This window comes from Cololabis saira, chromosome 1, assembly GCF_033807715.1.
Source record: "Cololabis saira isolate AMF1-May2022 chromosome 1, fColSai1.1, whole genome shotgun sequence".
In the NCBI taxonomy this organism is placed as follows: Eukaryota; Metazoa; Chordata; class Actinopteri; order Beloniformes; family Belonidae; genus Cololabis; species Cololabis saira.
Window position 1 is genome coordinate 51,074,910 of NC_084587.1, and position 21,679 is coordinate 51,096,588.

The 21,679-nt window shown below is 38.6% G+C and overlaps 1 protein-coding gene across 4 annotated transcripts in view; it reads left to right on the forward strand.

Moving 5' to 3' along the window:
• Window positions 1-21,679, forward strand: part of LOC133447225 (teneurin-3-like) — a 331,811-nt gene that overhangs the window by 162,222 nt on the left and 147,910 nt on the right. The window contains exon 2 of one of the 4 annotated variants that reach the window (XM_061725832.1): window positions 21,047-21,229. The exons of the other annotated variants lie outside the window; for them this stretch is intronic. Within the exon in view, the coding sequence (XP_061581816.1) occupies window positions 21,055-21,229 (175 nt within the window). The 5' untranslated portion in view covers window positions 21,047-21,054. The remainder of the gene's footprint in view (window positions 1-21,046; window positions 21,230-21,679) is intronic. 4 annotated transcript variants of the gene reach the window in all.

Here is a 21,679-nt window from a genome sequence, read left to right on the forward strand (position 1 = left end):
AATAAATAAAATAATAACAGAATAAAATAAATAAATTAAGCGCAAGTAGCACAAAATTTCAAGCCTTTGTACTTTTCTTTTTTAACCAGGCAGAACTAGAACAAACATGAACTCATAGAAACTCTGTGTGTGTTTGAGTCTGTGTAAATGTGACAAAACATGCAAAAACAAACATTTTTCCTGAAGAATCACTCAGTGATGTCATGAGATTGACGCGTACGCGGATAAAAGGGATAAAAGAAAAGTAACAGCTCAACGTAGCCTAATGTAGCGGAGTAAGAGTAACAGTTTCTTCTTCACAAATCTACTCAAGTAAAAGTAAAAAGTATAGTGATTCAAAACTACTCCTAAAAGTACAGCATTTCCCAAAACGTACTCAAGTAAATGTAACTTGTTACTCCCCACCTCTGCACTTTTCCACTAGTACCTACTCAGTCCGACTCCACTCGACTCGCCCTCGTTTCTTTTCAATACCCAGATACGTATTTGATTGTGTGATCTAAATGAAGAAGACAACAACACTAAAGATGTAGAACCTGGAGGAGATGATAAATGTGCTGCTGGATCTGTGGCTTGTGTTTGATATCAAGTTAAAAAATGAGAGTGAGAGAAGCTTCAAGCAGCGACGCTTTTTAATTTTTTTAGTTTGTCTCAGTGCTGCTGAAAAGTCCGTTGGTAGCTGAGCAGCTATGAAGTGACAGAGATCCTGGTAGATCTGGTCGTTCCTTATCGCTTTTTCCTTATCGCTTTTTCCTAGATCCCTTTTTAATATATATTCTGGGAATCTTAATCTTAAACTGTAAGCCATAATCAGCAATATTAAAATAATAAAAGGCTTGCAATATTTCAGTTGATTTGTAATGAATCCAGAATGTATGACATTTTTGTTTTTTTAATTGCATTACAGAAAATAAAGAACTTTATCACAATATTCAAATTTTCTGAGACAGTCCTGTATTTCATGGTCACAATTGTGGCGTAGGAACCATGGAATAATTAAATACGCAATTAAATAATGAAATGTATATCCAATGAAATATATTCACCATTTAATTATTTAATTATATATTCAATAAATTATATATTTACTTATTTCCAAATGTATTTATTTCATAGTACATTTATTCAATGATTTAATTAATTATTTATTTAATTTTGACTGTTTCAGCGTTCCGTACTTGATTCAGTCAGTGCTAAATAAAACCCAGCACTTTAAACCTGCCAATAAAAGCAGCCGTGGGCCTGACTGGAGCCGGCCAAGGCTCCTGGAGGTTTCTCAGGACAGCAGCACGGTTTGCCCAAGTCATACCACAACATTTTCTCCTTGGTTTGTTTTCCGGGGCTGCATCTTTTTTCACCGTGACACCTTTTATCAGTTTTGCCTGAGCAGCACTCTCAAATCTCCCTGTGCTGTGGACGGGGACTGATTTAATCCTCTGCAAGAATGTGGACTCGTCCTCACGGCCCGTTCTGCCTTCCTGCTCTGCCAGTTCACACAGCACTCACTTCACATCGTTCCAGCGTTCCAGCAGCTGTAAGCCGGTGCAGCTCCAGCGCTTTCATCTCCGTACCGTTCTCTGCACCGCCAGGTGAATGTAGGTTCGGTTTCATCTCCGTACCGTTCTCTGGCACTGCCAGGTGAATGTAGGTTCAGTTTCATCTCCGTACCGTTCTCTGCACCGCCAGGTGAATGTAGGGGCGGTTTCATCTCCATACCGTTCTCCAGCACCGCCAGGTGAATGTAGGTTCAGTTTCATCTCCGTACTAGGGCTGTTCGATTAATCGCGATTATGTAATTAAAACGATGTTAAAACGTGAAACTCGTAAAATCGATTTTTCACTTTTTTTTTTTTTTTTTTTTTTTTTTAACCTTGTCTGCACACATATTAATGATTGATACCATATTAATGATTGATGGAAATACCTCTCAATACCTGTGACAAGTGCCCCATCGGAGAGTCTCTTTAGTGTAGGAGGCGGCGTTGTAACATGCCACCGGGCATCCCTCAAGCCAGATGCGGTAGACCGGCTCGTGTTCCTTGCAAAAAACTTGCAAATGTGAATAGCAAATGTAATGACTGACATTACACACCTCTACCTCCTTCATGGGTTGCATTATTATTTAGCATGCAAAGACCCAGTTTAGTTTAATTAGAAAATGTCTTGTTTTATTTAATTGGAAATATAACTTACTGTATGTTTGCAAGTGCTGATTTGCTGATTTTTTTTTTCAGAGATAAAACTTTATATTTTATTATATTTTTTAAAACTTTTTTCAATTTATTTTACAGAGTTTTGCACTTTATTCATTCATTTTTGGTTTAATAAGAGCAAAGTTTGCACTTAAAGCCCAATGGGGCAAATGTTCAATAAAAAAACAGCATATTTGAAATAATTTCTTTGCCTTTTGTCAATTCACAAAATAATCGTAATCGAAAATCGGATTTTGAGAGAAAAAAATTGAGATTTTATTTTTGGGCAAAATCGAACAGCCCTACTCCGTACCGTTCTCTGCACCGCCAGGTGAATGTACGTGCAGTTTCATCTCCGTAACCCTTGTACTGTCTTTGGGTCAAAATGACCACATTCTCCTGTTCCTTCCTTCCTTCCTTCTTTCTTTTCTCCCTTTTCTCCCACAAAAATACCAAAAGTTGTAATGTAATGATGAAAAATAAAATCGATCATTAGACATACGAATTGATTTTTAGGAATTAATATGAGAATCAATTTAGAATCGTAAAATTGATTTTTTCAACACAGGCCTAGTTCTAGTTGCACAAATACAGTATTGTAAATACAGTATTGTATTGTTACTGCATTTAGTTTCTTCCTTTGTCAGTATTGCTTCAGCATTGTGGGAAGAGGACCATGTGGATACTTTTACGCAGTACTCGAGTTGTAACAAACAATCAGGGGGGATGGTGGATTTAATCATATGGGGACAGATAATTTGTGCTGATTATAAATAATATAATATGTTACAAATAATAGCAGTGACCAAAACAGCTGCAGAAATACTGCAGGAATGACATAGCAGCAGTTAAATGCAGCCTTCTGTAAGCTTTAAATATCCACTGGGCTTACATCAAATACATCAAAACACAACAATAAAAAACACTTTTCTGAACTTATCAATATGACTCTGTCCTTCACAGGATAAGTAAAATGGATCACTGCAAAAACTCACAATCTTAACAATAAATATTTTCTTATTTCTAGTTAAAATGTCTCATTTTAGTAAAACATCTCATTACACTTAAAACAAGACTCATCACTGGAAAAAACAACAATTTTCACCTGTTTCAAGTAGATTTTCACTTGAAATAAGTAGAAAAATCTGCCAGTGGAACAGGATTTTTTTTGTAATAAGAAGATAAATCTTGTCCCACTGGCAGATTTTTCTACTTATTTCAAGTGAAAATTTATTTGAAACAGGTGAAAATTGTCAAATAAGTTATTTTTCTGGTGTTATTTTTCTGGTGATGACTCTAAATGTTGAAATAGCAGTAAAACCACATTCATTGATGAAATGACATAAGGGATGGAAAGGGGGGATGGCAGTTTTACAGGGGGATGATTTTGAATGTTTTTATTTCAGGGGGGGATGCCACCCCCCCTCATCCCCCCTCAACTCCAGTACTGCTTTTACGCAGTGGCTTTTTGAATTTCCATCCCCCCCGGCACTTGTCTGACTGATGAAGGAGACCAGAACTTGAGGGGATGCTCAAGTTCATACACACAGAAGCGTGAAAATAAATACACAGAGAGTGCTTGAAGGTCACTGTCAGCTTAGAGGCAAAAGTAGAGCTCACTCAAGTCGCAAAGTATGCCTTTTTTTTGTAAGCGTGACCTTGTTTGTGTGTGTGGTGTCTTCAGCAGATGTGATTATAGGACAGATTGCTCCTTTTTGGAGCAGGTTGCATGTCTGATTGTGAGGAGACATGCATGCATGCAGACATTCGGCCCTCAGGCACAGTCACTTGTTCACACTTCTCATAATAATAGACACGAGCTCCATCGTGGTGCTGAAAATACAATATCTGAAGGGACTAGGGATTGGCGATATTTTACTGTTCACGATGTACCGTCAAAAGAATTCCCCACGGTAAGAATTTGTCATCTCGCGGTAAAAACGAGGGAGGGAGGGAGGAAGGAAGGAAGGAAGGAAGGAAGGAAGGAAGGAAGGAAGGAAGGAAGGAAGGAAGGAAGGAAGGAAGGAAGGAAGGAAGGATGGAAGGAAGGATGGAATAAAGGAAGGAAGGAAGGATGGGAGGGAGGGAGGGAGGGAGGAAGGAAGGAAGGAAGGAAGGAAGGAAGGAAGGAAGGAAGGAAGGAAGGAAGGAAGGAAGGAAGGAAGGAAGGAAGGAAGGATGGAAGGAAGGATGGGAGGGAGGGAGGGAGGGAGGAAGGAAGGAAGGAAGGAAGGAAGGAAGGAAGGAAGGAAGGAAGGAAGGAAGGAAGGAAGGAAGGATGGGAGGGAGGGAGGGAGGGAGGAAGGAAGGGAGGGAGGAAGGAAGGAAGGAAGGAAGGAAGGAAGGAAGGAAGGAAGGAAGGAAGGAAGGAAGGAAGGAAGGAAGGAAGGAAGGAAGGAAGGAAGGAAGGAAGGAAGGAAGGAAGGAAGGATGGAAGGAAGGATGGGAGGGAGGGAGGGAGGGAGGAAGGAAGGAAGGAAGGAAGGAAGGAAGGAAGGAAGGAAGGAAGGAAGGAAGGAAGGAAGGAAGGAAGGAAGGAAGGAAGGAAGGAAGGAAGGATGGATGGATGGATGGAAAGATATGAGCCTGAAAGAAAGAAAGAAAGAAAGAAAGAAAGAAAGAAAGAAAGAAAGAAAGAAAGAAAGAAAGAAAGAAAGAAAGAAAGAAAGAAAGAAAGAAAGAAAGAAAGAAAGAAAGAAAGAAAGAAAGAAAGAAAGAAAGAAAGAAGGAAGGAAGGATAAATTCCCGTTGATACGTGTTTGTGTAACAAACATGGAGGATCTGAGTCATTCCAGTTTTACAGTACAGGTGTAACTCATTTAATTGGTTTTTATTAATTCAATTTAATTGGTGTAGTTTAGTATTTAGTATCTTTTAGAGCAGTGTTTTGGCTCCAAAGACTGAATGTGGTGATAGATTTATAGTTACAAAGATGGAGTTGAATTGGTATTCTTTTTATCGTCATTTTTATCGTTATCGGGATAAATGCCAGAAATTATTGTGATACATTTTTCAGTCCATACCGCCCATCCCTAGAAGGGACTAATGATTTTTAAAATGTAAGGAAATATAAAACCTGAGCTCATCTGAGTTTAGTGATGCTCAGATGAGATGTAGCCAAGGCAAAAGAAGAGAAACTCCCTCCCAGCACAGGGACTTGAGCTGACTCCCCGGCTGCTCCGCTCCGCGCTGGATCAGGAGTCTGATTGATTTCCAGCCCAGGGACTTCTGGATTAAAGGCCCAGGGACTTTAGGACCACTCAAACATGGACTGCTTTTAGGAACTCTGTCAACAGTGAGTCGGTTTTATTAGTGTGGCCTTAATTCATTCCTTTTTGTCAAGTTTGGCTTAAATGATGACTCATTAGTTCACTTATTAATTAGATTATTGGAATATAGAATATTGTTCTAAGACTACACTTTACTGATAATGACTGTGTTTCCATGCATCAATAACCCTTTTAAAACCGGAATATTGGCAATAACCCGAATTTGCACGGCCATGTAAACACCAATAACCCCTTTGAATAACCTGAATTTGCTCATATTCGGGTTTTTAAAAACCCGAATATGAGCCCTGGGTTACTCCTTTTTAAACCTGAATATTTGGTCATGTAAACGCCAGGAAGTTCTTATAAACACGGAGAAACCAAGACCAGGAGGAGACTAATCACTTCATAAATGTAATGAAGGATATGAACATTTCTGCATTTGTAGACGGTAGAAAGTACCGGGATAGAAGATTTACAAGAAGGTGAGAGAAAAGTTGCACGAAGCAGCATTTGTTTTGAATTTGGATACAGGAAGAAGAAGAGGAAATGACAGGAATTGCGTCATTACGTTCTCTGTGCGTCGCTGGTTTGATCCAGATATCCTGAATGATGAATTACCATGTAAACAGAATATTCTGAATGTTTCAGTAACCGGAATATTAGCAATAACCTGAACTTTGACTGCATGTAAACGTAGTAACTGAAGCCCATGTGCAGGAGTGTGGAAACAAAAGCATTACGTACTGAACATATAGTTTATATGCAGCAAGAACCTACTTAAGTGTATCCATTTTAATTATCATTCATCAAACTCTTCTTATTGTATATAAACTAGTGCTGTCAGGCGATTAAAACATTAATCTAATTAATTACAGGATTTATAATTAATTAATCTAATTAATCACATTTTAATCTCATATCTGCTAAAGGTCCCCAAATAAAGAATTAGAATTCTAGGACATTACAACATTGCAATGCATGACTAATCAACTGAATACACTAAGAAGAGAAGATTTGAAATCCACATTTTTATTGGTGAAGTGTGATTCATAAATGAAATTAAAAGAAAAAGCTCAAGCACATCAGCAAACCAATTAGGGCAGGTCTATTATTCAAAAATGCAATACAATTACAGTTAAATAAATAAAATTCAGAAATAAAATAAGGCTGAGTCTCAAATAGGCCCTTAAGCAGACTCTCAATTCAAAATTAAAACTAAAGCTGACTCAATACAGCAATTCAAGTACTAGCACCTGTAACGTTTACAGTGGAACTTGTCCGGACATGTTTAGCGTTTAAATGATAATTCAGGCTGGAGCAGCTCCGCTGATAGGAACATTATTTTTTACAAAATGTACAAATCAATGTGTTCTTGTTGATAGTCCCATCTTCTTTCTTTTTATACATAAACTTGCCGTTCAAAGGCCCTAGCAAAGATTTGCTGAGTCTCCCCTGAGTGGTCCAGGTCTGTGAACTACGGCTCCCTCAATGGGACACATTAAAAATGCTTATTTTCATAACGCGTTCATTAGCAGTGTAATTAATTAATCTAATTAACGCGTAAACTGACAGCCCTAATTTAAACATATAGTAAGTATACAACAGGAAGCCCTTCATGAATGTGGATTGAAATGGGGGATATAAAAACACAGAAAAGCACTTTGTCGATCCCAGAACAAGGTAAAAAAAGATATACAGGACTGTCTCAGAAAATTAAAATATTGTGATTTTTTTTTTAATGCAATTAAAAAAACAAAAATGTCATACATTTTGGATTCATTACAAATCAACTGAAATATTGCAAGCCTTTTATTATTTTAATATTGCTAAAACCCAAATATCTTATCTCAAAAAATTACAATATTCTGGGAATCTTAATCTTAAACTGTAAACCATAATCAGCAATATTAAAATAATAAAAGGCTTGCAATATTTCAGTTGATTTGTAATGAATCCAGAATGTATGACATTTTAGTTTTTTTAATTGCATTAAAAAAAAATCACAATATTCTAATTTTCTGAGACAGTCCTGTAAGTGCAGACTGTTTGTGTGCGTGTGATCGTCACTAATAACGCGGTTCATGAGGGTTCAGAGGAGAATCCAGGGCAGCGTTCCGTCAAGACAGGTTTCCATCACACGCTCCTCCCAGAGAAACAGAACATACAACATTTACGCTCAGGTTAACCACTCTCCTGGTAGGAGGTGACAGCACTCACCGCTGAAATACTCACACTGAAACGCCCATGTCAAAAGCCCTTTTTATCCTAACTTATACAAGAAACTCAGGCCCCGTTTCCACGTAGCAAAAATGGTGGTGTTTTCATGCGTTTTGGTTGTTCGTTTACACGAAAACGAAGCTCAAAGTCACCAAAAACCATCATTTCTGAAAACTCCGGCCAAAGTGGAGATTTTCAAAACCTCCGTCTTCACGTTTGAGTGTGAAAGTAACTCCACTTCTCTGTCACTCCAAACCAAAGACTCTCGTTCCGTCTTGGAAGTAACTGGCAGAGGTGTATAGTAACGAAGTACATGTACTTCGTTACACTACTTAACTAGTTTTTTTGAGGATTTGTACTTTACTTTTTTTTAAATCAGGACTTTTACTTTTACTTCACTACATTTCAAAATTAAAAATATATACTTTTACTTTGCTACTTTGACATTTGCCACCTTGTTACTCGTTACAAATTAAAATAATCAAAAATTATATTTTGCAAGAAAGACAGTTTATTTTTGGTGTTTTATTCCATACATTTCATTCACCTGAAAGTGAAATAAAAAAAAAACAATTAAAAAAAACAACCAAAAATTATCCTTATTTTTGGTTTTGTTGCTTCTTTTCAATCGTACTATAAAATACTTGTACTTTTACTTTTGATACTTGAGTATATTTTCTCACAAGATACTTTTGATACTTAAGTACATTTAACGTGAGCTACTTTAAGACTTTTACTGAAGTAATTTTCTTGGGTGACTTTAACTTTTACCAAAGTCTTTTTCAGTTATGGTATTTCTACTTTTACTTAGTTACTTTTTTCTAGTACTTTATAAATCTCTGGTAACTGGAAGTTACTCGTGTCATTTGTTGATGTTTTTTCCAGGATTCTGATTGTCTAGCATGACTTTATCTTCTCGTTACACTGCCCCCTTTAGGTATGGCTGCTCATAGCACCTTAACAGCTATTTATGCGGGTTTGTGTAAATGATGGTATTTTTCAAAACGTAGAGGGGGAAATATCCATTTTTGTAAATACCCGCTATGTATAAACGTGGCCTCAGTTGATTTGCAAGGATTTCTTTAGTAAGGAGATCAGAATGTTTAACTGCTTTCACTTGAAATGCCTACGGAGCGTATCTGTTGAAATAGAGTGTAACATATTGCTCTCTGTAGCCGTGTGCTCTATGGATCGGCCTAATTTATATCACCCATCCACAAATCACTCCTCCAGAGGGAGCATTAGCAGGAAAAAAGTGACATCAGGGGAGAGGCCATGCAGTGTTTTTACACGCTCATCTCTGCGTATGTGTGTGGTTTATTACACACTCGAGTCATTCACGGAAACATTGATTTGCCAACATTTCCTCTTCTTTGCGAGCCATACCGGACTGTCTCCGAAAGTTAGAATATTGTGATAAAGTCCTTTATTTTCTGTAATGCAAAAATGTCATACATTCTGGATTCATTACAAATCAACTGAAATATTGCAAGCCTTTTATTATTTTAATATTGCTGATCATGGCTTACAGCTTAAGAAAACTCAAATATCCTGTCTCAAAAAAATAGAATATTCTGGGAATCTTAATCTTAAACTGTAAACCATGATCAGCAATATTAAAATAATAAAAGGCTTGCAATATTTCAGTTGATTTGTAATGAATCCAGAATGTATGACATTTTTGTTTTTTTAATTGCATTACAGAAAATAAAGAACTTTATCACAATATTCTAATTTTCGGAGACAGTCCTGTACATGCTAAACACCACAGCGCTACACTGCAAAAACTCTAAATCTTAACAAGAACTGTCTTATTTCTAGTTAAAATGTCTCATTTTTAGTCAAAAAATCTCATTACACTTCTGCCAGTGGAACAAGATTTTTTTGCTTGTAAATCTTGTTCCACTGGCAGATTCTTCTACTTATTTCAAGTGAAAATTTACTTGAAACAGGTGAAAATGGTCAAATAACAAGTTATTTTTCTGGTAATGACTCTTGTTTTAAGTGTAATGAGATTTTTTGACTAAAAATGAGACATTTTAACTGGAAATAAGACAAATATTCCTGGTAAGATTTTGAGTTCTTGCAGTGTACCAGCTCGTTCCCATAAACTCTAGACCAGGGGTCGGCAACCTCAGGCACGCGTGCCATGATTGGCACGCGGCGGCATAATCATTGGCACACTAAATCAGCCTTTATTCACCGCACTACCCCCCGTGCGCTCATGAAAGTAACTCCTAAAATAAAGAGTAAAAAGACAAGTAAAAGATGGGGGATTACTTGTAATTTTCCTACGTTTGTACTTTCTAAACAGAAAACAAGCTTGATATTGTGATATTTAAATGTTCTTCTATTTTCATCCTGCCGCTCGCATTGAAAGCCGGGGGAAAGCGCTGTAGGAAACAGTCATGATGAGGAACGGCTGATCCAGTTAGTTGAAATGAGAAGTTATCTCTATGATTCCTCCTCATTTCAGCACAAAAACCTCAATAAAGTGGCAGAAAGAAATACTATCCTATTATCATATAGGTCCCGGAACATCGGGAGGGAGAGAAAAGGTCCTGTAAGTGGGGAAAAAAACGTCGATTTAACGCAGTACCATAAATCAGCCTTCACACACAGACAGAAAAAGCAGCAGCACTGCTGTGTTGCAGGTAGGCTGTGCAGAGATGAGTATGGGCTTGCCACCCGCCCCTTGAAATACGGAATTGTTACGTAATTGGGAATTAAAAGTTGCGTTCCGTATTGAACCAATACGGATCCCCTTTGCGCTCCGTTGCCTAGTTAAGCCTCATATTTCCCACTACATGCAAAGTGAGATATTTCAAGCCTTTATTTGTTATAATTTTAATGATTATGGCCCACAGCTTATGAAAACCCCAAATAAAAAATCTCAAAAAATTTGAATATTTTATGAAATCAATAAATAATTAAATAATCAAAATTATAACAAATAGTTCAGTGGAGCTCCTCGCACTGAACTTTGAGCAGATCTGTTCGGAGTTCCACACCACAGTTCTGAAAGACAAGGAGCTGCTTGTCTTTTGTCGTTTTGTCAATTAATTTAGGTGTGAAAGGGGGATTCTGGCCATTGTAGAAGTTTAAGATATGATTATCTTGATTTCAAGATTTATTCATGCATGAAGCATTAGCCATGATGATGAACGTGTTATTATGTTATCAAAATGCATCATTCTTTGCAAAAATTCAGATTTTTTGTGTGTATTCTTGCATTGATAAAAGATGTGATTATGGAGCTTTGAGACCACCAGAATGCGCCATTTTGAGTCTATTTTTCAAAATTTTTCGGGGGGGCATGCCCCCGGACCCCCCTAGAGGGTTCGGGCGCGTTGCGCCCTCACCCGTCCGCGTCAAGAATTTTCCTCTTTTTTTAGGACAAGCCGTTCTGATGCCTGTAAAATATGCTTGCATGTGGCCTGTATAGAATATAGTTCCAGGTGTGTTGGAAATGTTTTTGTATTTTGTGTCATACCGTAATGTAACTTTGTTTTAGCCTACTGTTGATTATGGCACATTCATTGACAAGAAATTTTCACACTGGCACTCCATGTCAAAAAGGTTGCCGACCCCTGCTCTAGACTTCTGCCTCTGATATTTGCTGGTCCCTCTCGCTCAGCGCTCACTAATCGCAGATTCTTTGGAATTCAAAACAAAATTAAGGTTAAATCAGAATTATAAAATGATTGCCAGAGTTTTGTGGTTGAATTGGTGTGGTCTTGCTCATTGTTCTCCCTCCATCTGTTTCTTTTCTGCACTCACGTCCACAGTGAGATGGTATTTCTGAGAGAGTGTGTTACTAGATGGTTAAAGGAAGCGTTATCGCGGTTCCTGCTGTAATTGTGTCCGGGACAGAGGGGCTTACTACTGGCTTATGTTTTAACAAAGGGCTGACGGAGCTTACAAACCCATAAAAAGGACGGAACATAATGATGGAGGGGGGATGAAAGGGTCTAACAGACCTCTAGCATAATAAAGCTTGATTTTCCATTTGTCCCTTCACATTTCTCTCAAATCATTATTTAAGAAGGTACTTAATGAGTAACTGAGGGAGAAAAAAATTAAGGCAGTTTTGTGCTTTTCACGTTTTGTCGGCACCTTAAAAACTGATCCTCCAGTGTGAAGGAACGCGGTATTGGAAGAAAAACACTCATTTGAACATTGATAATACAATGTGTGTACTTCCATTCTGAATAGCAGTGTCTGTAGAAGGAATGGTGAATGTTTCTATATTTCTATCATGAATGGAGGTGGGACTGATGGAGAAATGCAGGGTCTTCATTAACCCTGGTGCTGTCTCCGGGTCAAGGAAGGAGGAAGGGAGGAAGGGAGGAAAGAAGGAAGGAATGGAGAAAGAAGTGAGAAAAGAAGGAAGGAAGGAAGGAAGGAAGGAAGGAAGGAAGGAAGGAAGGAAGGAAGGAAGGAAGGAAGGAAGGAAGGAAGGAAGGAAGGAAGGAAGGAAGGAAGGAAGGAAGGAAGGAAAGGAGAAAAGAAGGGAGGAAGGAAGGAGGGGAGAAAAGAAGGAAGGAAGGAAAGAAGGGAGGAAAGAAGGAAGGAAGGGAGAGAGGAAAGAAGGAAGGAAGGAAGGAAGGAAGGAAGGAAGGGAGGAAAGAAGGAAGGAATGGAGAAAGAAGTGAGAAAAGAAGGAAGGAAGGAAGGAAGGAAAGGAGAAAAGAAGGGAGGAAGGAAGGAGGGGAGGAAAGAAGGAAGGAAGGGAGAGAGGAAAGAAGGAAGGAAGGAAGGAAGGAAGGAAGGAAGGAAAGAAGGAAAGAAGGAAGGAAGGAAGGAAGGAAGGAAGGAAGGAAGGAAGGAAGGAAGAGAGAAAAGAAGGAAGAAAGGAAAGAAGGGAGGAAATAAGGAATGGAGAGAGGAAAGAAGGAAGGAAGGGAGGAAAGAAGGAAGGAAGGAAGGAAGGAAGGAAGGAAGAGAGAAAAGAAGGAAGAAAGGAAAGAAGGGAGGAAATAAGGAATGGAGAGAGGAAAGAAGGAAGGAAGGGAGGAAAGAAGGAAGGAAGGGAGAAAAGAAGGAAGGAAGGAAAGGAGAAAACAAGGAAAGAATGTACGAGGGGAGAAAAGAGGAAGGGAGAAGGAAGGAAGGGAGAAGGAAGGAGAGAGCAGGAGGAAAGAAGGAACAGGAGAATTAGGTAATTTTGACCCAAAGACAGTACAAGGGTTAAAAAGGAAACAATTTATTTGTGAGGTTGAAACGTAGAAATGTGATTGGTTGTTTGTGGTATGACATCAGAAGCATCACAAGCAAGGAAAGGCAGGTTTATTGGTATAGCACAATTCAGCAATTCAAGGAGAGTTACAGTGCAGTAGCATAATAAAGAAAGTTAGACTTAAGCTAGAGTAACAGTTATATTGTTTAAATCTAATAATATAATAATAATAATCAATTTGATTCATATAAGGCTTTTAAAAGATCTCAAAGACGCCTGTAATTGTAATGCGTATGAATCCAGCAGTTACCTAGCTACCTACAGAAGGTTAACACAGCTTAAAACGTATAAGTCTGCCAAAAGTAATATCTCAAGATAACCATTTCCAAAATTTCAAAACACATTTTTTTTTTATCTATATTTTCATATATATTTCCCACCCCTAAACATAGTAAAAATGCCCAGTGACTTAGGCGTTTGGAGCAGTTGTTCTGAAACAGGGAGCGTTTCCCCCTCAAGATTGGTTAGTTTGGTACATGTGAACACAGCAATCACGCTGGGATGTGGGACAAAACAAGCGAGCTGAGATCTCCTAGGAGAGGTTAGGGTTAGATTCTCGGCTCGCTTCCATTCCAGACCTGGAGCGGTTCATTTTTTTTTATTTGTAGTGAGAACATAATCCACACAGCAACCGATACAACTCCTTTCATGTGTACGTGCTACCGCAACGCAAGGAGAAGAGTCGGTGCAGCCTCCACCCTCTTCTCTCCTATTGGACGAGCCGAGATGTCGTCCCAGCGCGGCACGGTGAAATTAAAAAAATATTCAATTCGGGCAGGGTTTGTGCAGCGCAAACGCCGAGGCAGGTTCCTTCTCACCCGCCGTTGAGCTCGCCCGCAGAGCGGTCCGCTCTTGCGCCGGTAGCACATAAATGAACGGGAAAGCCGGTGGCGGTCGCCGCTTTGCGCCCTCTCTGTGAAAGGGGCTTGTTGTTTTTCCCGGGATACAGAAGAGGAAACTCCTTCTGTGTTCATTTCTGACCAATGAGAGAACAGTTGGTTCATGGCATTTGTTAACAGCTTTGAACCGCTACAGACGGTACTGTATCGATTTAGCCCCTGAATCGAAACGAAGCAAACGGGTCTGAAAGCAGCCATAATTCTGAATATCCAGTAACACTATGTGTTGACTCATTCAGTTTATCAAACTTGGTTTAAGATAGAAAAAATGTATCTACCATATCTATACATATTCAATATGTTTTAAGCGTTTGTGCTTACATTTATTTTCTTCACAACTGTCACATTTTGTAGAATTGTACATAAACTAATAGAATAGATGAAATAATTAGGCTGTAAAGAAATGAGTTTGTAACCTTGATTTAAAGGAACTGAGGGTTTCAGTTCCTGCAGTTTTCTGGGAGACCTGAAAAAGAAAAGGCTTTGCCAGCTGTGAAACGTGTTAGAGGTCGTGTGAAGAGAACTGACTACAAAAGGTGCATATAATTAGCACTTTTTTCTTCTTTTCTAAAAGATGAACTTAAATAGTTCATTTTTTTCCCCATGAAAAATCTGAAAAAGCTAAAAGTTTTGAAAGAAAGAAAAGTTTTGATCAAACATTGTTCAGACTTTATTGTTCCAACAGCAGAGACTCACAGTCCCTCTTCACTGAAGTCAGGGAAACTGTCTGGACCAACTTCTAGTTACTAGTAACAACACGAGAGATGATTCATTCAGATGGATTTTCTTTTTTAAGCTTTTTATGAGAAGATTTCACTCACTTTTTAAGCCTATCGCACCTGTCTGGTAAATGTTGACACAAGAAATACCAGAAAGCCCTTTATACCTACTACTTATTATTTCTGTTTAATTATCAAACTGTAGCACTTTGAGATTCTATGTAAGTTTAAGTGCATTATAAATAAAATGTACTGTACTATTTAACATTATTATTATTACTAAAAGGCCATACAGCACCAAATGGGTTTGTTATATTTAACACACAAACTATTTAAGATCAAGTTACATCTGTTTTTTGATAGTAGCCTCTTATAAAGTGTCCTTTACTAACTCAGTGCCGTCACCAAATGCACATTTCCAAAACATTTTAATATAGGTTTTAAGCTCTTTGATTCAAACTGTGTATGTTTTCAGCCACGTTTATAAGGAAGTGTAATTGAATAAGTGTAGATGCAGAATGTGAAACGAAGAAATGCCTCATGTTTTATTGAATTTAAAAGCTTTTTGTAATTATATCTGTGATTATCAGCTGAATTCAATTTAGTCTCTAAAATGGATCAAAATATCCAATTCCACAAAGCCGCATTGTTCCATAACCTATTAAGCAAGTAGGTTGAATCGTTCTGATTAAAATCCTGAGGAGATGTGAAAGTTACACTATTCATTATCATTTCTGTGGCTTTTGTTTTCCTGCCAAAAAAAGGAAAGGGGAGAAAAAAAAAGCTTAACTTGTTAGTGTTAAGGATCTACCGGATCAACCGGAGAGTTTACAAAACAGTCAAGATTTTGGAACTTCAGCCTATTGATTTTAACCCTTGTGCTGTCTTCAGGTCAAGGAAGGAGGGAGGGAAGAAGGGAGGAAAGAAGGAAGGAAGGGAGAAAAGAAGGAAGGGAGGAAAGAAGGAAGGAAGGAAGGAAGGGAGGAAAGAAGGAAGGAAGGAGGAAAGAAGGAAGGAAGGGAGAAAGGAAGGAAGGAAGGAAGGGAGAAAAGAAGGAAGGGAGGAAAGAAGGAAGGAAGGGGGAAAATAAAGAAGGAAAGAAGGAAGGAAAAAAGAAAGAAAGAAAGAAAGAAAGAAAGAAAGAAAGAAAGAAAGAAAGAAAGAAAGAAAGAAAGAGAGAGAGAGAGAGAGAGAGAGAGAGAAATAAAGAAAGAAAGGAAGGGAGAAAAGAAGGGAGAAAAGAAGGAAGGAAGGGAGAAAATAAGGAAGGAAAGAAGGAATGGAGAAAAGAAGGAAGGAAGGAAGGAAGGAAGAAAGAAAGAAAGAAAGAAAGAAAGAAAGAAAGAAAGAAAGAAAGAAAGAAAGAAAGAAAGAAAGAAAGAAAGAAAGAAAGAAAGAAAGAAAGAAAGAAAGAAAGGAGAAAAGAAGGAAGGAAGAAAGAAAGGAAGGAAGGGAGAAAATAAGGAAGGGGTGAAGGGAGAAAAGAAGAAAGAAAGAAAGAAAGAAAGAAAGAAATGAAAGAAATGAAATAAGGAAAGAATGGAGAAAAGAAGGAAGGAAGGAAGAAAGAAAGAAAGAAAGAAAGAAAGAAAGAAAGAAAGAAAGAAAGAAAGAAAGAAAGAAAGAAAGAAAGAAAGAAAGAAAGAAAGAAAGAAAGAAAGAAAGAAAGAAAGAAATGAAATAAGGAAAGAATGGAGAAAAGAAGGAAGGAAGGGGGAAATAAAGAAGGAAAGAAGGAAGGAGGGATAAAAGAAAGAAGGAAGGGAGTAAAGAAGGAAGGAGAGAGCAGGAGGAAAGAAGGAACAGGAGAATGAGGTCATTTTGACCCAAAGACACTACAAGGATTAACCTGAACATATTTTTCGTCACTAACCTGTGAAGCGATGGAGAACACACTTCCAGGCAGTGCAGGTTCGGTCGGCCGTTGTGGAGAATATCTGACATTAAAGCAGAAGGCAAATAGAATAAGAAGTATAAACAAAAACAAAGAGGAGAGCGAGGCGTACGGTGATAATGAAAAGTGGGGAGATTAGGGAGGGAGAGACCCAGAACTCTGTCTGGAAAAGCCCGGAGAAGCAGGCGGAAGAACGAGGCCCCGGTAAAGCAGCTCAGTGTTTAAAATAACCAAGTATTTTCAAAGGTACACACATACTCTCTCTGACAGCCGGGGCTGATCAAAGCTGGGAGATAAACCAAACCGGCCCGTGTTTGACCCAAATCTGTCCATCATTCCTCTCAAACACAATGTTCGCTGTAAAGTCTTTAATAGCACATTTGAAGAAACCTTTTTGGTCAAAATCATCATTTTTTTTTTTTTCCTCTAGGGGGTTATTACTTTTTATTAAAGAATCACGTTGATTAAAATGTCAAATACAGTATAGAAGTGTATCAATTCATCTTGTAGTACTTGTGTAAAATGCCATTTATAGCTATGAGGGCGTCAAATCCTCTTGCAAATGGAGTTGGTGCAAATTCCCATATTTGGACAAAATCAGTAAAGCTCTTATATGACGTTAGGTGTTCCATTCTTCCTTCTGTCAGTACAGACGGCCCTGGTTCCAGGACCACGGAGAGTATGGATGCAGTGAAAGTCAGTGGTAGAGTCAGTGGGCACAGTTACATGATGTTTTTTAATTTGGAATTAATTATTCCCAATTAAATCATTCCGAATTAAACTATTTTCCTTTTAGTTTACATGGAAATAGTAATTCCAAATTGAGGTTTACATGGAAAACATGTTTGATGGTCTTTCTCCAATTCCTCTCCAGGTCTGGGGGTTGGGAAGGTTCTGATTGGATAGGGGGGGGGACCGGAAGTTAAACTACCGGAAGAAAAACTAACTTAGCCGCTACAACTTTGAAAAGCTCACAATTTTGATGTTTCCTGTTTCCATCTGTTCTTTTAATTATTTCCAGGTCCTCCAAGCTATTTATTAAATAAATGGTCTCTGCTCTTGACCAGCGTTTACTGCGTGCTGCCATCTTGAAACTTTGTTTAGAAAACCAGCCCAGCGTGGAATATAAGCGTCATGGAGACAGACGGGCGAGGGAACGAGCAGAAAGAAAGACCGGAATTAATTTAAAGAGGAATGAGTGTTTACATGATCGCTGAATTATTCTATTCCGATTTAAAATCGGAATAAACCAGGCACTTACTTTGGAATTAAGTTTAAATCGGATTTAATTTTAATTCTGAATGAAAGAGGAATTAAACTTCCTTGCTAAATAGCTTGAATAGAAGCAAGTGAACTTTCTTTTTGTTTTTGTTCTTAAAGATTTTTTATCCCTAATCTATAAGCTTTTTGCTGGGGAATTTGATGGCTTTTTAGCTTTTGTTGAGTTTTTCATTCTGGTGACTCTTTCAACCCACATGAATTCAATTCAATTCAATTTTATTTGTATAGCGTCTAATACAACAGGTGTTTCTCTAGTTGCTTTCCAGAGACCCAGAACATGAACATAAACCCCCGAGCAATTATTACATAAACAATGGCAGGTAAAAACTCACCTAGTGGGAGAAAAGGCCAAGGGGGTGCAGGCCAACACGCAGCTCCCGAGGCTCCGGCCTGCGAACATGCACATAGGAGAAAAAAGGGGGCCAGCACAAGAAACTACAGGAATGATGGACAAAAATTATGAATATGAGATACTTATATAAATAAAAATGGAAATAGAGAAGAGAGGAAGGGAAGAGGAGAGGAGAAGGAGGGTGAGAGGCATGAGTCACTGTCCCATCAATCCCTCCTCTCGGTTGTTTTGCTTGCTCAGCATGTGTGCTGTTTTGGGCACCCGGATCAGTGTGTGAAAGGTTGATGTGCTGTTAAAAAAATGTGATAATTATTTTGTTTCCTGCTTGTCAACATCAGATGACCTGCTTTCTGCCATCACATATATCTATTATCAATCTGGAGCGAGTCATCTGCCAGGGCAGAATACAAATATACTACCAAAAACCAATATTCACTTGCACAAGAAGAGACCGGACCATTTAGCATTTAGGAGACACTAAATGCCAAGGTTACCATGTCGATACACGATTGATTTTTTTACGTTCTGCTTGTGAATCTGCTCTCAAGTCATGACTGATAGCCAACTTTTCCTGATGTTTTGGCTGGACATTCACACACTTCAACAAGTTGGACCAACTTCTTTTGAATTCATGAGTCAGTAAGAGTGAAAAGCATTGTGGTATTTCATGAAGCTGTTGCCGTTGAGGACTCATTAGATCCCCACTCTGATTTCTGGCCTATGCATTCAATTCCCAGTCTTCATTGCAATGTTAATGTCCCCTACGGAAGAGTATCAGGGCCATGCAGGAGAAAACATATTTGAGAGGGGAAGATTTTTTTTTTTATTGCGCACTTTGAGAAAAAAGTCGAGATTAATGTTGAAATACAATTTCAAGAATAAAGTCGAAATTTGGTGAATAAAGTGTAAATGTCTCCTCTGGCCCATCAAATCCAGTTAGGAGAGCGACAGACAGCTATGCAGCAGCAGACTATTTTCTCAACATTTCAACTTTTTTCTCGAAATTGTACTTCAACATTAATCTCTAGATTTCAACTTTTTTCTCAACATTTCGACTTTTTTCTCGAAGTGCATAATGAAAAAAAAAATCTTCCTCCTCTAAAATATTATTTTTATTTTTCTCCTGCCTGGCCCTGATACTCTTCCGTATGTCACCAGCTGGTGTTTGTTAATTCTGCTTGCAATGATGTTTTAAAGCCCTGCTTGCATTAGTGATTCTGAAAAGAATATTCTGACAATATTATGTGGTGGTCCTGTGGTGGAAGACGGGACAAACCCCCTGCAACCTGGTCCTCTACAGAAGTTAAGGATGCACATATCCACACACATACATACACATAGCCACATAGATATATACACACACACGCATATACATACATTCATACATGCATACATACATACACATAGCCACACAGATACACGCTCACACACACACATACAGCCACTAATATACATATACACACGGAACATACAAACACATAGCCAGACAACGGGCACTACTGACAGCTTTAACTCTTAACACAACCACAGCGCAGATAGATATGTTTAAAAAAAAATCCACATCAATAACACAAGCACATTGCAATTTGGTGACACGGCAGAACACCACATAAAAACAATCATAGCGCATATAAAGCACATATAACCAACAGCATAACGCACACAGTGCGACAGAACACCGGCAGTGCCAACAGCTGAGAATAAACCCACACAGCGCACAGATTGAAATTTGATCGCACGGCGGCACACCACAAATAAAAACATCATAAACACACATAAACACAAACAAACTAGTGATAGACTATCACTATAACAAATATTAATAATAATGGGTCATTACTTACAATTACAGTTTGACTTTCCGGGCTTTCCGCTGGGCAAAGTCATTAATTAATTCCTGACAACAGTTCAACTCTCAAGCCTTAATTATGGTTCCGCGTTAAATCGACGCCGTAGGGTACGGCGTAGGGTACGCGGCGACGCGCGCCGTACGGTGCGCGTCGCCACATACCCTACGCCGTAATCTGCGTTGGTGTAACGCGGAACCATAAATCAGCCTTAACTCCTTTCCTCTCCTCACTCGCCAACTCTTCCTCTACGCAAATATGGGTTACACATGCGCACTACACCGGCATCATCTGAGATCATCTATGAATTAAAATTGTTATTTAAACTCTTTATAACCAGCCCATAACATTGATGTAAACACAAAAAAAAAAAAAAAAAGTCCAGGGCCCGCACGTCCCCAGGTCCTGAGCTTGCGGGCCCTGGACACGTGCGGGCCCCTATGCAGTCGCATTGTCTGCATATATGGTAGTTTCGCCACTGCACATACATATACACATACACACACACACAGCCACACAGACATATACATACACAGACATATACATACACACACACTGGCTTGTTCACCTGCATGCTTGCTCTGTAGTTTTTGGGGTTAGTTAATCGCGGTAGCTTAGCTCAGACTGTGATTGGATCTCGAGATTTGGGACGATTGCTGCTCGTGTGTTGGTCGGCTCCGTGTCGGTTTCGTGTTTCGTTGGTGGTTTTTGTTGCAGATTTCCAGTGCTTGACGTGTGCCTCCATGTGTTCTTGCTTCCTGGTTTAGCAGTGGATGTCACCCCCCTCCTTCCCCCCAACCATTAATATGTGTGCAGACAAAAAAAAAAAAAAGAATGCATGCACAAGGGAAGTTCAAATGACAGAAAACCCATGTTGGTGCAGATGTTTTTAGTGACATAGACCGGAGGAAAAGCCTCGGCCCCTGTACCGTCTCTCACTAGCAGTCATTTCACTCTCATTCCACAATTTGGATTTTGTTTTTGTGTCCCACCATAAGCAAACATTCCCATACTTCATTGCTCAGTTTGTTTTCTTTTTGTCATCAGGATTTCCATGTATACGTTGATCTAAATTTAATTTGATTTGTTTCATCATGGATTTTTCTTTCCACTTGTTGGTTGTGTTCTTCGTAGGATCTCCCATGCCCTCCCCCTCCTGCTCATCACCTGTCATTGACCAATCACATCCACAGTCTCATCTCCATGGCAACCCAGTGTTAGGAGACGCTGCTCAGCCTCAGTCAGACAGAGGAGAGGAGGAAGAGGAGGAGGAAGAACACCAGTACGCAGCTCAATTGTACCTACCTGTAACACATGGTAAAGGGATTTTATGGATTTATTATCTTTTAGGGGCATTTCACAAGACTTTTTTTTATTTTATTCTTTATTTCATTCAAAAAATAAAACTAACAGTTCAATACAAATACAAACACATATGTTCATAAATTGTGAATGAAAAGGGAGCAGAAAGAAGAATCTTATCTAATCTGCCCCTTTTTCCAAGAAATAAATTCACAAATAACATAAATTAAAAATTTAAAAAACAACAACTAAGTAAATAAAAAACTAAACTAAAATAAAATAAAATTACCGCCGTCTATGGGTATGTCAATCAAACTTAACTAACATATTTCATTATATTTACTTAACATACAGGCTTTAATTGTCTTTTGAATGTAATGTTTGATTTGGATTCTTTGTTTTCTTTATTCAGATTGTTCCATAAACTGATTTCTTTCACACAAACACAACGTTCCATCAATTTAG